At 39.0% G+C, this 16,924-nt stretch overlaps 1 protein-coding gene across 1 annotated transcript; it reads right to left on the bottom strand.

Moving 5' to 3' along the window:
* Positions 1-4,710: 4,710 nt before the first annotated feature.
* On the bottom strand, positions 4,711-16,653 carry LOC104992623 (placental prolactin-related protein 3-like). The gene is made up of 5 exons (XM_010845571.1): positions 16,559-16,653; positions 10,034-10,215; positions 7,730-7,837; positions 5,354-5,533; positions 4,711-5,056 (listed from the first exon to the last, which is right to left on the bottom strand). The coding sequence occupies exons 1-5, from the start codon at positions 16,611-16,613 to the stop codon at positions 4,865-4,867; spliced, it is 717 nt and encodes a 238-aa protein (XP_010843873.1). The 5' UTR covers positions 16,614-16,653; the 3' UTR covers positions 4,711-4,864.
* Between the last annotated feature and the right edge of the window lie 271 nt (positions 16,654-16,924).

The raw sequence follows: 16,924 nt of genomic DNA, 5'->3' as shown, positions 1-16,924 counted from the left end.
AGCGTCCCTGTCCATCACCAACTCTCAGAGTCCACCAAAACCCATGTCCATTGAGTCCGTGATGCCATCCAACCATCTCATCCTCTGTCGTCCCCTTCTCCTCCTGCCCTCAATTTTTCCCAGCATAAGGTCTTTTCAAATGAGTCAGCTCTTCGCATTAGGTGGCCAAAGTAGTGGAGTTCAGCTTCAACATCAGTCCTTCCAATAAACACCAAGGACTGATCTCCTTTAGGATGGACTGGTTGGATCTCCTTGCAGTCCAAGGGATTCTCAAGAGTCTTCCCCAACACCACAGTTCAAAAGCATCAATTCTTCTGTGCTCAGCCTTCTTCACAGTCCAACTCTCACATCCATACATGACCACTGGAAAAACCATAGCCTTGACTAGATGGACCTTTTTGACAAAGTAATGTCTCTGTTTTTTAATATGCTGTCTAGGTTGGTCATAACTTTCCTTCCAAGGAGTAAGCATCTTTTAATTTTCAGCTTCAATCAACATCTGCAGTGATTTTGGAGCTCAGAAAAATAAAGTAAGCCACTGTTTCCACTGTTTCCCCATCTATTTGCCATGAAGTAATAGGACCAGATGCCATGATTTTAGTTTTCCGAATGTTGAGCTTGAAGCCAACTTTTTCACTAGGCCATTTTTTTTCAAGGCCATTGCTCTGCTTTTATTATGATTTGAGATTTAAACCCTGAAAAAACAAATCTATTGTAGAGTTTGGATTACTTACCAGTAGATGAATTGGCGGAATAACAATAGAACTTAAGATGATTACTTAATTGAACTCAAAATTTTATATATGCATATGAAGAGAGTTATTTACATATAATTTTATTCTTGGCCCCTTTGGTATTCTAAGAACTTTGATTGAAGCTATATATAAAAGAAATTACATTATTATTATAGTTAAACAACTAGTATAATTATGTGTGTACATTCAGAATCCATTAGTCCAGTGGCCATAAAAATGAATATCCTCATCCCCTGGGGAAGAAACTGTTACTATTTCCATTTCTATTTATTTTTATCTCACTGTCATTTAGTTTATATTTTGTGTATATTTTTAAAATGTCATAATATATTAGAATAGCAATGCATATATAATATTTTTACATAATATAATTAGGTCACTGACAGTGTGTTGAAAAATGGAAAATAAGTTGGAGATTAGTTCTTCAGGAAACAGAAAATTATCAAAATTTGCTGCATAAAATGTTACTTAATTTGGGAGAGTTTACCAACAATTTTTTATGAAACCTTTCAACTGAAGAGAGGCAGAATGTTCAGAACATTCATGTTTGCATGAGTTTGCATACAGCCTCAGAGACGGAAACATTTCTGAAGTTGGGTCGAAGACCAAGAGACCTGCCTGGGCAGGGGAAAACTTGAATCTTGAATGCAAGAGAGAATGTTTGCTCCCCTCAGTGTGGTCTAGGTTGTTTTTCTTTAAATCACTTCCCTTTCTTCACCTTTATTTTCTAATCCCCATCCTCTGCTTTACTATTTCTTTTCCCAGAGTACAGATCACCTGTTAACATACCATATAATGTACTTGGATTCATGTTTATTGCAGATTATCTGTCTTCCCCAGGCTGTACTATCAGTTCCATGAGAATAAGTGTCTGCCTGCTTAGTTTATTGATGTAAACGAAGCACCTATAAGAGTTTCTGAGTCAAGAGGAATTAAGTCAATGATCACTTGGTTAAATGACAAATAGCAGAGTACTGGGCAGGCCTATAGGTTTCAAAATTTTGTGGTTTTGATTAGCTATTGTAAATAAGCTGTTCTGCAGCTAATGTTACAAGGTTAAGTCATGTTTCTGTTTCATCAGCATAAACATAACCTACATTTGAATATAAAGTTTTAGACCTAACACGATAGCTAAAGTGCACATTTGCAAAAAAAAATGTACAAGTTGATTTGTTTTCTTCATCCAAAATAGAATTATATTTCTTTCCAAAACTTTTCCTTACATAGCTGTGTGTACATATATGTTTATATATATAATAAAATTCCATCTAGTCAAAGCTATGGTTTTTCTAGCAGTCAGTATGGATGTGAGAGCTGGACCATAAGGAAACTGAGCATTGAGGAACACTGAGCACTGAGGAACTGATGCTTTTCAACTGCGGTGTTGGAGAAGACTCTTTAGAGTCCCCTGGACTGCAAGGAGATCAAACCAGTCAATACTAAAGGAAATGAGCCCTGAATATTCATTGAAAGGGCTGATACTGAAGCTGAAGCTCCAATAATTTTTTCCACCTGATGCAAAGAATTGACTCATTGGAAAAGACCCTGATGCTGGGAAAGGTGGATGGCAGGAGGAGAAGGAGAAGGCAGATAGGATGAGATGGTTGGATCCAGGAGATGGTGGAGGACAGGGGAGCCTGGTGACTGAACTTAACTGAAGGTATGCATATGTGTTATGTATATAACATAATGATTATATGATCATTATACATAGGTCACATTGACAAATATGCTATTTCACTTTCAAGTATCATTATACATAGATCATATTGACATATAATGCTATTTTGGTTTCAGGTGTACAATGTAATTATTTGATATATATTGCAAAATGATCACCGCAATAGATCTGGTGAACATCTGTCACTAGAAATAGTTACGATTTCCTTCTTGCGAGTCCTTGACACTTTCTCTTTGCTGCTTTTCCTTCCTTCTGTCTTTCTCTTCCTTCTCTCTTATTCATCCCCCTTTCCCTTCTACCTTTTGATTTCCCATTTTCTGTTTACTAGGAATTACTGCTGAAGCCCTAAAGATGGTACAAAACTGGCCCAGAAACATTGCTGACTTCTTAGGACAGCCAGTCAAGAGATTGGCCCTCATCCCAGTTTGTTTGGAGGCTATTGAACAAGCTGAGCAACCCTAATCCAGTCTCAGTAGAGATTCAGTCTATTTGGAGGATTTTATAATTCTGGGACCTACTAAGGCATGTTTGTAAGGCCAAATAATTAATGACAAGGATAGTTACTCTAAAAGGAAGAGAGAATGGTATCTCACTTCTCAGATAAATGTGCTTTTAAATCCAGCGTTCTGATCTACTCAGTGTCTATGTGACCAGTTGGACAATTGTCCAGAATCCCCAGGAGGTAGACAGATGCACACCAGTATATCTGCCATTCAATTGTTCAGAGTGTTTATGATACATGGGTTTCCTGTGGGTCAGCTAGTAAGCAGCTGACTGTGGGCTGCTTAATATTCTCCAGATGGTGCTTGCAGAGTGAGGAAAAAGAGAGGCTCTGGTGACTACAGTAGGTGGGGAGCTGTGGGTTCCACAACATTTCCCCTGATTAAAGTAAACTATGATGTTGGGGAAAGACTCTGATGCTGGGAGGGATTGGAGGCAGGAGGAGAAGGGGACGACAGAGGATGAGATGGCTGGATGGCATCACTGACTTGATGGACGTGAGTCTGAGTGAACTCCGGGAGTTGGTGATGGACAGGGAGGCCTGGCGTGCTGCGATTCATGGGCTCGCAAAGAGTCGGACATGACTGAGCGACTGATCTGATCTGATCTGATGATGTTGGGGATCCTCAACTTGTGAATGTCCTGGAAAATCACCAGGGAATTCACCTGGTGATTCACCTGGAAAATCACCCCTCAAGGGAAACACTTGTCAGTCAGGGGGAATTTCAGATCAGTCCATCTGGACCAAGAGAAGGCTACAACAGCACCATGTAAGTCAGTGATGTCAGAACTTTCCCATCTCATTACCATCTACTCTGATCCAACATGGCCCAAGGAATGAAGATCCAGAGAGGGAGAGAGAAGGGACCTTGCAGAAATGGACACATCTGCATTTCCTGGTAGGTCCCCTGGGCCTCAGCAGGGAAGAGGGAGACATTGAATAGGCTGAATATGAGATGGAGCTGACACTTGAATGACCTGGACTTGTGAAACCCAGAGTGATAGAATGTATGGAATGGCTGCAAGGTGATGCAGGAAAAGAGGATGCAGTGGAGTGTGGGTGACGACAGCCACTGGAGGAGGATGAGCCAGTTCACCTTTGTATCTGCTATGGTCTCAGCCTTTGTGCCCCCAGAAATTTCATATGATGAAATCCTGATTCTCATGGTTATGGTAACCCTAGGTGGTGCCTTTGTGAGGTGATGGAGTTATAAGGATGGAGCCTCTTCAATGAGATGAGTGCTTTTATATATGAGACACACGGAGCTCCTGAGCTCTCCCGCCGTGTGAGGATACAGTAAGTAGTGTGTGACCAGAAAGGACCCTGCATTACCCCACTGTGAAAATCCATTTCCATTGTTTTTAAGCCTGTGTTATAGCAATGCAGAAGGACAAAGACAGCATCCTAACAATCTTTACACAGTTCAGTAAACCTCATGCTATTTATACAAAGGTGCGAAGCACTTATATTATCTGATGTAAGACTGTGATGGGTGACAGTTCGTGGCTGGCTTTCATAAAGAATCTTGAGAATTCAGTCTTCTTGGTAGCATGACCAGAACCATGAACGATTGTCTAATTCTTTGATTCTAATAACTTGACCAGAATAGTTGGCTGTGATTCTTAAGTAGTATCTTAATGATCTTCTTGGTAATGCCAGGTTCTGCTATTTGTGACTAATTTTAATAGGCGCTTCATTCTCTCAATTGTAGGGGTGGATTTTCTTTTGATTTTCAATTAAATGAAGATAAGAAATGTTAAGAAATTGCCCTCTTAGATTTTGACATCTCTGCAGAGTCTGTGTTTATTTTTTTTAAGAGGAGACCCATTTTACATAGCATACATTAAAAAGCTATAAATTTCAAACAAGCTTGCTATGGGTTAGATCATTATGACCACCTCAGAGCTGGATGGGATGGATGTGGATTTAGCACGAGTTGCTGAGTCGGCATCCCAGGATCGTGGTGTACATGTCAACTTTACGTGAATCCCTATACAGGCACTTGAACAGCTTATAAAATTCAGAATGACGCACATCTTCATCGCTGGACTCCAAGGATGGGAGTCCACACCAGTAAATGCGAGCCTTCAACATCTTCCGCCTTACTGGAAAAATAATCTGAATACCCAAAAGATAATGACTTCTTATGTGTTTTATTAAGATTTGCTTATTTTTTTTTTGCTTCTAATTATCAAATTAAGATTTGGGGAAGACATACGTATATAAAAATCTCTATATATGGATTTTGAAGCCAGCCTATGAAAAAACAATTAGGAATCTAAAATGTAGAAACATAACTCAAGATTAGTTTTAACTTTCTCTTTTCTTCCTTCCCACTCTTATCCTTTGATTTGATGAGAACAGAGAAAGAAGACAAGTGGAACTTCAATAGCAGATGTCCTGTAGAATGCTCACCTGGCAGAATTGCCTCTCTATGAGTGCTTGAAGTTCTAGTAGATTTTTCACACTCTCTCTGGCATTTGATTGAATAGAATCTGAGACTTCTTTCATACTCCGCAGGTCTGTGACTAGATGATACAGAGGTCTATTCCAGGAGTACAGTAACATGAGTATCCACTTACTAAGGTCTTTAATCTAACCAACCAGAAGAAATGGTCTCATTAAAATAATCATAATTCAGTGGTTTTGGTAACATGTGATCTTTGCTTAGAGCTGCTGAACTGAAAAAATTTTGGTTATTCCTATGTGCATGCAGAGATTTTTGAAGGTAGTAAAAGTTGCAAAATTATAAAATGCAAGCTATTAGTTCACACTTTGCTGAATTATTAAAAATTTAGATTATTTTAAGAACTAATTCTTCTGATGCATTCTAATTTATAACAAAAAAATTTTATTTTTTCCTCTGAAATTCTACCACCACTCAGTGAGTTTGTATATTTCCGTGAGAGAATCTAAGCATTTACGCAAGTCAGTATGTGCTGCAGTGCCTGACCCAGGAAAGAGGGATTCCACCTGTGGCCACATCATTGTCACCCAGTGATTCATTCATATTAATGAATCAGATGAGTCCTTCGTATTGATGTTTGATTGGAGATTGTTTTATGATATTACAACAAAGGGACAATGAAAAGACATGATTTTCCTAAACAGGCTTTCTCTCCTCAGTTGATCCCAACACGAGCCCCCTGCTGACATCAGAACAGTCTGTTTTGTTGACATGTCTCTGGGCAGAAAATGGCACAGTGTTGTCTTTAGTAACAGCATCAGTGGGATTCACAGTGGAGGGTCCCCCCTAGTTCACTACTACTAGCAGAATTGAGCCTGAAAATCCCAGAGACTGAATATCTCTAGTTAATGCTTGATTTCTTTACAGCCATGAACTGTTTTTTTTTTTTAATTTTATTTTATTTTTAAACTTTACAATATTGTATTAGTTTTGCCAAATATCAAAATGAATCCGCCACAGGTATACCTGTGTTCCCCATCCTGAACCCTCCTCCCTCCTCCCTCCCCTACCCTCCCTCTGGGTCGTCCCAGTGCACCAGCCCCAAGCATCCAGTATCGTGCATCGAACCTGGACTGGTGACTCGTTTCATACATGATATTATACATGTTTCAATGCTATTCTCCCAAATCTCCCCACCCTCTCCCTCTCCCACAGAGTCCATAAGACTTATCTATACATCAGTGTCTCTTTTGCTGTCTCGTACACAGGGTTATTGTTAACGTCTTTCTAAATTCCATATATATGCATTAGTATACTGTATTGGTGTTTTTCTTTCTGGCTTACTTCACTCTGTATAATAGGTTCCAGTTTCATCCATCTCATTAAAACTGATTCAAATGTATTCTTTTTAATGGCTAAGTAATACTACATTGTGTATATGTAACACAGCTTTCTTATCCATTCATCTGCTGTTGGGCATCTAGGTTGCTTCCATGTCCTGGCTATTATAAACAGTGCTGCGATGAACATTGGGGTACACGTGTCTGGTAAAGAACAGAGAACTGAATAGGATGAGCTTAACAGAGGAAAAGAATGCTGGTATCATTAAGAAAGTTGTAGAGAGAGAAGATAGTATTATAAGGGGGGATGCATGTGAAAATATTTTAAATAATGTTAGGAGGAAGGATAATGCAGGAAATCAGAAAGGAGAGAATATAATGGTGAAAATTTGGAGTTGCCATAAATGATTGAGGCTTGATATGTAAACTGTGTTGCCATCAGAAAAGAGGCAAGTGTTGTGGCCATGAGAAGGAAAGCAATGTTTTATAGGCCATTGTGGGAGAGACTTACAAATTAAGAATAAAAGGTGACAGACGAGTCATTGAGAATGACGAGTGAAGGAGGTGTTAGAGAAGTAGAAGCAGAATCAGGAGAGCCTTGAAAGGCAGATGCGGTGGCTCGGGTGGTGCAGTATAGGACTCCCACATAGGAGTCACTAGTAACAGGGAGTACTCAAAACTGGGGTGTGTTTCTTACATATTCATGAATTTTGCAATCTTATATTTTACACATGGAAGTTCCCATTAATTTCTTGTTTTCGTACAGTATAATAGCTGCAATCCTGTGTCTAATGCATTGGTTGAACTAAAGTTGTCTGCATGGACAATTTATGGATCTGTTATTTATTTGCTACTACAGATCTTTAGTCATCCCTTGATTTCACTCATGCTTCATCAAGTGCATAATATAATTTCTCTTCAGTTGCTTATGGTTCCTCCACCTTTTTCTGCATGTACAGTTACCATTCCCTCTAATAATCTGAAGCCTGGTAAGCTACATACTGTCTCATTTGATCCAGTGAAAAACCCAGGTGAAAGACTCACGTTCGTCTCTAGGACTTTTTCTGGTTCTTCGGGAGTTTGGAGGGAATTGGTGTGGCAGCTCTTGTTGGCATTGATATAGTACAGTTTGCCCTGGGCATATTTTACATCCTGAAAGTGATCAGGCAATTAGTTAGGGTTGTTGGGCATTCGGTAGATGAACCCATTACCAGAACATTAACATGTTTGATAGTCGTGTAATTTTTCTAACTAGCGGGCATCACAAAATTTGAAAGTCATCTTTTTCCTACTTTTTCTATTTTTTTTTCTATACATTGTCTCTATAGAAATGATTTTACATGTAACTTTTCTAAGTTCAACCTTTTCCCTTCTCTTTTTTTTTTATCTGGTTTTTTTTTGTTTTTGTTTTGTTTTGTTTTGTTTTTAGTATTTGAACCAAATATAGCACTTTTGTACCAATACTTGGTGCTTCCCAGATGACGGTAGTGGTAAAGAACATTCCTGCCAATGCAGGAGATATAAGAAGACTCAGGTTTGATCCCTAGGTGAGGAGCATCCCTTGCAAGAGGGTACAGCAGCCTACTCCAGTATTCTTGCCTGGCAAATCCCATGAACAGAGGAGCCTGTTGGATTACAGTCAGTAGGATTGCAAAGAGTTGGACACAACTGATGTGACTTAGAATGCATGCATGCACCTATATTTAACCATTTAGTCTCTTGTTTAGTGTGGGTTAGAGCAAATATATTCCCTTGCAAGGAGTTATACGGTTATGACTCTGACTTATCTCTGATCCGCACACCAAAAAGCTTAGTGTTCATCCCAGGTGCAGAATACAATGCTGTTTATGGTGAGAAAATGGTACTGCAGAAAAACATGGCATAAAGTTATAGGAAATACTAAGCAATGGGCTGAGAATAATAAGAGTAGAAAAATCTAGCTAACACATTGATAGAGAAAAAGTAATCTTTAGCGAAAGTTATGAACATTTAAAGAGATTACTTGGAAGAGTTGGAAAAAAAAATGGACAGTCAAAATGGAGGATGAAGCAAAAACTAGTGAGTAAAAAGAACTATGTGAATTTAATAGAAACCTTTAACACCGCCTTTTATTAGCTGTCTGCTCTACTGTGTGCTCCTTGATTGGCTAAAAGAATCAACACACAATTTTCAAGTACCTTCTTCAGAAAGAGAATAATTGTTTCCAATTGTAAACTCTCCTTCTACTGTAGCTCTAAAGCTATTCACTTCAAATCTTAAAACAATAATTTGTAGCATTAAAAAAAACTACCAGTATTCGTTTTTGTGACCGGGATTCAGCTTTGTTTAACATGTTCCATCTTCCCAGTTCACTGCAGAGCACTTCTCAGTTATTGGCTATTTACTCTGAGCCTGGAGAAGAAAGCCCAGAGAGACACTGCAGGACCAGAAAATCAACATGCTTCCTTCTCCCCAGTCCCACCTAAAAGTGCTTTGTGTCAGGTAGTACTGTGGGCTGAATGTATGTTCTTCAAGTTCATGTGTTAGACACCTAACTGCCAAAGTGCTGTGTTTTGAAATGGACTGTAGCCCACCAGACTTCTCTGTCCATGGGATTTCTCAGGCAAGATTACTGGAGTGGCTTGCAGTTCCCTTCTCCAGGGAATCGTCCAGACCCAGGGATAGAACCCAGGTCTCTCACATTGCGGGCAGATTCTTTACCATCTGAGCCACCAGGAAGCCCATTAAGGTTAAATCAGCCCGTAGGGTGGAACACTGATTCAATAGATTTAGTGTTTTCATGAAGCAAAACACCAGAGAATTACCTCTGTGTCTCTGTGTCTTTTCCTCTCTCTCTCTTCCCCACCCACCACCCTGTGTGAGGACACATGGAGAATCCAGCCTGAGAGGAAAGAGTTCTTACCAGAACCTCACCTTGCTGGCACCCTGATCTGGGACTTCTAGACCCCAGAACTGTAAGGAAATAAATTTCTGTTGTTTATTCCACTGAGTCTATTCTATTCTTTAAGGCATTCTTCGCTGACAAATACAAAATCATTTATTTTGGAAATTTACAAAAGAAAATGAATGAAAGGAAATTGAAAAAGTTATTGCACCTCTTAGGAATCTTTGAGATTTCCCAAAACTGATCCTTTCTTTGTAGTCCACATCTTATGAGCTGATGGCTTCTTTGACCTAGAGACTGTGTTATTTGAAGTTTGGCTGATGCAGCCTTCTTGTTGAAAGGACAGTATAGCTCAGTCACTTATGCGAGGGTTCCATCTGTGAGCCTGGCAGGCTACAGTCCGTGGGGTCTCAAGAGTCAGACACGACTTAGCAACTAAACCACCACCACCACACAGTACTTACAAACTCATGGAACATTGTTCTGGAATGCTTAAGGATGTTGTGGGACAGCCTGGAGGCACTGAGTAACAGTACTGTTAGGGATTCCAGGGGGATGTCAGTCACGGCAGGACAGGAGCACAGGCATGAGTTGCCTTGGCACAGTAGCAGATTTGACATGACCAGCAACAGGAGCAGGCAGGACCCTGTTTAATTAAAAATATGAGCCATTTTGAGATGATGTAGTCACCTAAGATTATCAGATCCATCCCGTGGAGGGAAGCCTTCTCTTTCCCTGTTGCTCTGAGCAGGAGTTGGTGCTGTAGTAGCTGGGTTGGGGAAGAAGGAGTGATTTCTGAGTCAATTTAAAAGGATGATGATATTGCACAGATAGAGAGTTAGAGAAGTAGGTTACTCCCTGTAATTTTGTATTGCTCCCAGAAGTACTTCTGTGCTCTGCAAACATTTGGCACTTAATTCTGAGCCAGAGTTTTTAGGCCATTTTTTTTTAAGACAGTTTAATGTTCTGACTCTGCAGACTCTGTGCAGCGAGGACCTGTAGGAGTTTGTAAGTTTTTCACTCTACATTGAGTAATGCTTGCATTTTAGACACTGAAATGACAAGAAAAGTTAGTTGATCTGTATGGTTTACCATCACACTGGGGTAAGAGTAAACACATGACTGACTGATCACTACTATTGAGTACAGAGAGAATACTAAGAGAAAAAGGATACTGTACCTTGGATCTGCTCGCTCACCTTAGTAACCCAAGGTGATACTTTCCCAAGAGCTTTAAAACATCTTAAAATTTGTGTTTCACAGGAACCCTGTGAGATAGACTTATCTTCACTATGATCATCAAGTTATGGTAATGAAGAGGCAATGACTTGGAGAGGGCAAGTAATTTTCCCCAGGTCCCATTATTAGCAGATGCAGGTCACCGGGCACCAATACACTCATCTGTCCACCTCCTGATGTCACATCACACATGCCTGTGGCTCCCGGTCTGCATGTGTGTAACCAGGACCACTTCCGGAGCTCGATGACTCTGCTTAAAGAGAAAAATATTTTGCCTTTGACTGCAAAACAGCAGTGACCCTAGAACATTGGTTTTATCCACTTGTTCTGCTCTGTCTATAAAACACTCACTGTTAAAGTCTTTGGCAATTATCAGTGTGGGGGCCTGGTTCTCCTGGCTAGCCTCTCTTCTAGGCACCTTCACAGCTCTTCTACTTTTATTCATCTTTAATCCTCTCTTTACACTTGTTTCTTCGAGAAAATAGCAAATAAATCTCCAAATGGTAATACAAGAATATTACCTGGTCAGCACCCAAGACAACATCATCGGCTCTGCAAACAAGGCCTGCCTTTCCCTGACTTTGACTCTTTAGGGACAAAATTTATCTGTCTGGTCAGGAGTACATCCTGACAACCCATGGGGCTTAGTTTTTGAATCCTCTCCAAACATCTCCTCTTTAACAGTAGAACTAGACCTTCATGCTTCCATGATGTATGTAATATTTCAGAAATTATTCCTGGCCCTACCTTTGACCAACAGAAGCATAAAAAAATAGACTCTTGCAAGCATGATTTTAGTATTACTTTTCCTGTCTGTCCTTTGTAAGTAAGCAGAATTTAAGACTGAAGTGAGCAAGAATTGAGTTTGGACAAGAGAACTGATAAAATAGAGATTTTATCCTCCTGAATGAGATCTGAACATGATTCTTTTTCCAATTTACCAAAGACTGGTAATTTAATTAAGGATAAGATATTAGCATTTACTAGGTTTTCTCTGCTCTTAGTTAGTATAAATGGGCATGGTATCTAAGAATAAAATGGTTAGTTAAAATTAGGTGATGAAAATAAAAGAAGTGGTTCTCAAAAAGAAGACATATAATTTGGAGAAATTTAGGAATATATCTCTCATCAACTAAAGAGCTTATTGTGACAGGCAAGGAGAATAATAGCTCGTATAACACAGACATATTTGTGTGCATCTATATCTGTGCGTGTATACATGTGCTCTGCATAAATGTATGCTTAATTCCTTCTTGGAACTTTGGACCTTATAAAATTCAATTTTATTAGAGGTGGTAAATATAGAAGAATACCCTAATTCCTAATGTAATTGATCATTTATTGGTAGATGACTAACTATATGATTTTTTTTCTATTAAAAGGTTATTCATGTGTTTGCTTTGGTAGCACATATATTAAATAGTTGGAATAATACTGAGAAGATTAGCATGGTCCCTGCCCAAGGATGACACACAAATTTGTGAAGCCTTCCATATTTTTCTGTAACGACTTCGAGGGGTGGGACGGGAAGGAAGGTGGGAAGGAGGTTCAAGAGCGGGGGAACATAGGTATTCCTATGGCTGATTCATGTTGATGTTTGGCCAAAGGCAGTACAGTATTGTAAAGCAATTACGCTTCACTTAAACGTCAATAAATTTAATTATTAAAACTGTTATTGGAGATCATATAACAGGTTCAGATATCCATTATATGACTAAAGAGGATCTGACTGGAAACTGATGATGTCAATTATCATTGGTTAGTGATTCTTTAACTTTTTATAGTTGCATGAGAAAAATAAACTAACAAACACTACTGTCTGTGATTCAGTGTCATAGCAAGCTATAATCCTTGTCTGCCTTCGCTTTTAGGTGGTATGGTGCCCAAACTTTGAAACTGAGGCTGTTCCCAGAAGCACACAGTCGTGAGTCCTGCCCAGGGTTTTTGTTCCTGATGCTGGAGGCTTCTGTTCGCTGGTCACTAAGGCCGAAAATTTCTCTCCTGAGCATTCTCTGGGTCTAACATGTGCAGAAGTCTTTACATTTTGGTCTTCTAATTTGATTCTCTTATTTTTTTGATCAGACTACCAAGTCTCTTTACGATTTATTTTTCAGACCCTTTTGTGCTTTGATCTTTCTGATGCTCATTAGTGTATTTGCTTCCATGTCTATCTCTCTGAGTAGTTTTCAGCATTTACATAAACCCTACCCTATTCTCTTACTGTCTGAATGTTGGCGTTTAGCATCAGCATATTTTATGAACTTCATTTTCCTTCTGGTGCGGTTTCTGGTACACAGTTTAAGCTGGTTGGCTCACATCTGGCTTGTTCGTGTTGTCTCCAAACAATTAGAGAACTCTGGCTTTCTTTCTAGACAATACTCCCCTTGTTTTGTTACCATTGCTAATTTTCTGTGATTTCACTTCCTGCCTCATAAGCTTGTCTTTCTCAATCTACTGTAACTTGAGTACTATGTATCTCTATGTTGGAATTACTATTTTTTTTTTTACTATTTTAAATAAATATCAACCTAGTGTACATGAGAAGTAAAGGGAATAAAATTACAATAGTATTAGGAATAATACATTCCCCGAAATTATAATCCAGTAATGCTGCCAGTTTTAAATGACTTTCTATGCATGTATTACTGAGGTCCCCTACTCATTTTTCCATACTAGGTGTTTCAATTTTGAAATAGAATGTAGGAAACAGTGGAGTGGAAAATTCTGAAAATCACCTTGGATTTTAGATGCCTCAAGATTAAGTATGTAATTATTAGTTTTTTATAGTTAGTAGGGTATTCTTAGCACATATAGTTCAGGGTAGGATGATTGCTATTGAGTGAAGGATGTATATTGTGAAGTGCAGTCACCAAACAGGTGATTGGAGATAAAGAAAGCAATGCCAGGAAGACACAGGCTTCTGTTTTGGAAGGAAAAACTTACAGTGTCTGTCATCCACAGTCTACTCTTCAGATTTTTCAAAACACTTACTCTTCCTTTGCTCATTTAATAATTTGGGGTGTTTGATTTATTTTCATACTGAGTTTTATAAGTCTCTTATATATACTTGGATACGAAGTCCTTACCAAATATGTGATTTGCAAATATTTTTTTTTCATCCCATAGGTTGTCATTTCATTTTACTGATGGCTTCTTTTACTATGCAGAAGGTTTTGAGTTTGATGTGGTCTCACTGGTTTATTTTTGCAGTTCTTGCCTTTGCTTTTGATGACTGAGTTGTTTGAGCTGCTTGTATTTTGGAAAGCAATCTTTTATCAGTTGTTTTATTTGCTATTATCTTCTGCCATTCTTACGAAAACACATAGATTGGCTGAATGGATATGAAAACAAGGCCCATATATATGCTGTGTACAAGAGACCCACTTCAGTCCTAGAGACACATACAGACTGAAAGTGAGAGGATGGAAAAAGATATTCCATGCAAATGGGAAAAAAAAGAAAGCCGGATTGGCAATTCTCATCTCAGAAAAAATAAACCTTAAAATCAAAACTATTATAAGAGATAAAGAAGGACACTACCAAATGATCAAAGGATCAGTCCAAGAAAAAGACATAACAATTTTAACTATTTATCTACCCAACATAAGAGCACCTCAATACATAAGGTAAACACTAACTGACACAAAAGGGGAAATTGACCGTAACACAATAATAGTAGGCATGTTAACCCCACACCTACACCAATGGACAGGTCAACAGAACAGAAAAGTAATAAGGAAACATAAGCCTAAAAGGAAATATTAGAGCAAACAGACCTAACTGATACCTTCTGCACATTCCATCCAAATGCAGAAGAATAGACTTTCTTCTCAAGTGCACATAGAACATTATCTTCATCTTGGGTCACAATCAAACCTCAGTAAATTTAAGGAAATTGAAATTATTTCAAGCATTTTCTCTGACCCCAAGACTATGAGACTAGATATCAATTATAGGAGAAAAAAACACATTAACAAACACAAACACATGGTGATTAAACAACACATTTCTAAATAGTGAGCAGGTTACTGAAGAAATAAGGGATATCAACATTCATAGAAACAAAGAACAATGAAAACACGATGATCTAAAACCTAGAGGATGCAACAAAAGCAGTTCTAAGAGGGAAGTTTATAGCAATACAAATGCTACCTCAAGAAACACATTGAATTGAAAACCTAGCTTTATGTATCTTTAATTCTTTTTAAATTTCTCTTACCATGTCTTAAAGGTTTTGTATAAAATCTTTCAACACCTTGCTTAAGTTTATTTCTAAGTGTTTTATATTTTTTTGGTGCAATAGTAATGGGATTGTTTTCTTTATTCTATTTTGTAATAGTTTGTTGTTGATACATAGGTAGACAACTGAGTTTCGTATATTGGAATATAGTAAACATAATGTATGCTACATAGATGATCAAGAGGTATATGACAAGATACTCAGCATCACTAATAATCAAACAAAATGCAGATCAAAAGCACAAGAGATATCACCACATACCCGTTTGAAAGGCTAGTACCAAAAATGTAAAAAATGACAAATGTTATTGAGGATGTGGAGAAAAAGGAGTGCTTATGCACTGTTGGTAGGGATGGATACCGATGCAACTCCCTTGGAAATCTACTTTGGAGGTTCGTCAAGAAATTTAAAAGAACTGTTATGTGATGCATTATCCCACTTCTGGATATATAGTCAAAGGAAATGAAATCATTGTCTCAAAGAGAGATCTATTCCCATGTTCATTGCAGCATTATTCACAGTAGCCTTGTTATAGAAACAACAATCTTTCAACAGGTGAATGGATTAAAACAATGTGATGTGACAAATATAGGTAAATATTATTTAGCCATTAGAAAAAGAAAGAAATCCTTCTATTTGTGGCAACATGGATGAAACTGGAGGGCATTATGTTAAGTGAACTAAGTCAGAGAAAGACAAATACCATAGGCCTCAAGTATAAGGAGTTCCAAAAAAAACAAAAGATGGAACTCAGAGTAGAAAAATGATTGCCAAAGACTGGAGGGTAGGACAAATAGGGAGATATTTTTAAAGGTTAAATATTTTCATGTATAAAAAATTAATGTCTGAGGATCTAAGTTTGAGCTTCATGATCTAATCATGAGATCTAATCATGAGATTGAACAAGCTCTGGGAGTTGATTATAGACAGGGAAGCCTGTGCTGCCACAGTCCCTGGGGTCACAAAGAGTCAGACACCACTGAATGACTGACTGAACTGAAGAGAGTGGAACTTACCTGTGTTCTCCTCAAAAAGCAAAAGTTAAACATGTGTGGTGATGACAGTGTTACTTAATAGAAAAGGCATCTCATTTCTAATCCATGCACAAATGGGGGTGGACAAGATGACAGAGGGGTAGGTGGAAGTGGGGTACACCTCTCTCCACTGATGCATCAAGAATGTCTAAAGATGCAGCAGTTCTCACAGAAGACCAGGTGAATCCTGGCAGGACTCCCTGACTACTGAGAAGGAACATCCGGATCCACACAGAACTTGGTAGGACAAAGGAAAGAAGGGACAAGGAGGAAGGGGAAAGAAGGAGCAGAGCAAGTGGGACCAGCCTGCACCTGGGGGAGAGGGAGCTGAAGTGCAGGGGAGAGATCCCCGCGTCCATGGCCATCCACTGGGACAGGGGAGGCATTTGAAGCAGTTGGGGAGTGAACTCACTACTCTGTGACAGTCTCAATGGAGTGAGAACCACATAGACAAGCCATGCTGCAGCCTTTCATACCTCGGACAGGGTTGTAAGTCCACTGGTGTGCATGGAAGCTGGGAGCTGGAGCCATGGGGATTGTGGAATGACCCCAGGGTGAGGATGACTGTTGACCATAGGGAGTCAGCCCAATGGGATGGGATGGAGGAAATCTGCTACATGGAATGCTTCTTAAAGAAAACCTTGAGGACATAACAGTAGGGTTCCACTGCCTGTGGAGTAGAGCTATCTCTTTCTCCATGCTGGTACCTGCAGGTTGAGCAATAGAGAAAGACTTCAGTGAGGGTGGTCCTTGAGTGCCTGATGCACTAATCAATGGAGAACTTTGAATGTCTATATACTCTACCCAACCCTATTCTCCATCTAAATTTTGGGTTTTAGCAT

The sequence above is a fragment of the Bison bison genome, unplaced genomic scaffold (genome assembly GCF_000754665.1).
Source record: "Bison bison bison isolate TAMUID 2011002044 unplaced genomic scaffold, Bison_UMD1.0 scf7180017864220, whole genome shotgun sequence".
Classification (NCBI taxonomy): domain Eukaryota; kingdom Metazoa; phylum Chordata; class Mammalia; order Artiodactyla; family Bovidae; genus Bison; species Bison bison.
Note: the sequence above shows the minus strand (reverse complement) of the source record. Positions and strands in the feature narration are given on the sequence as shown.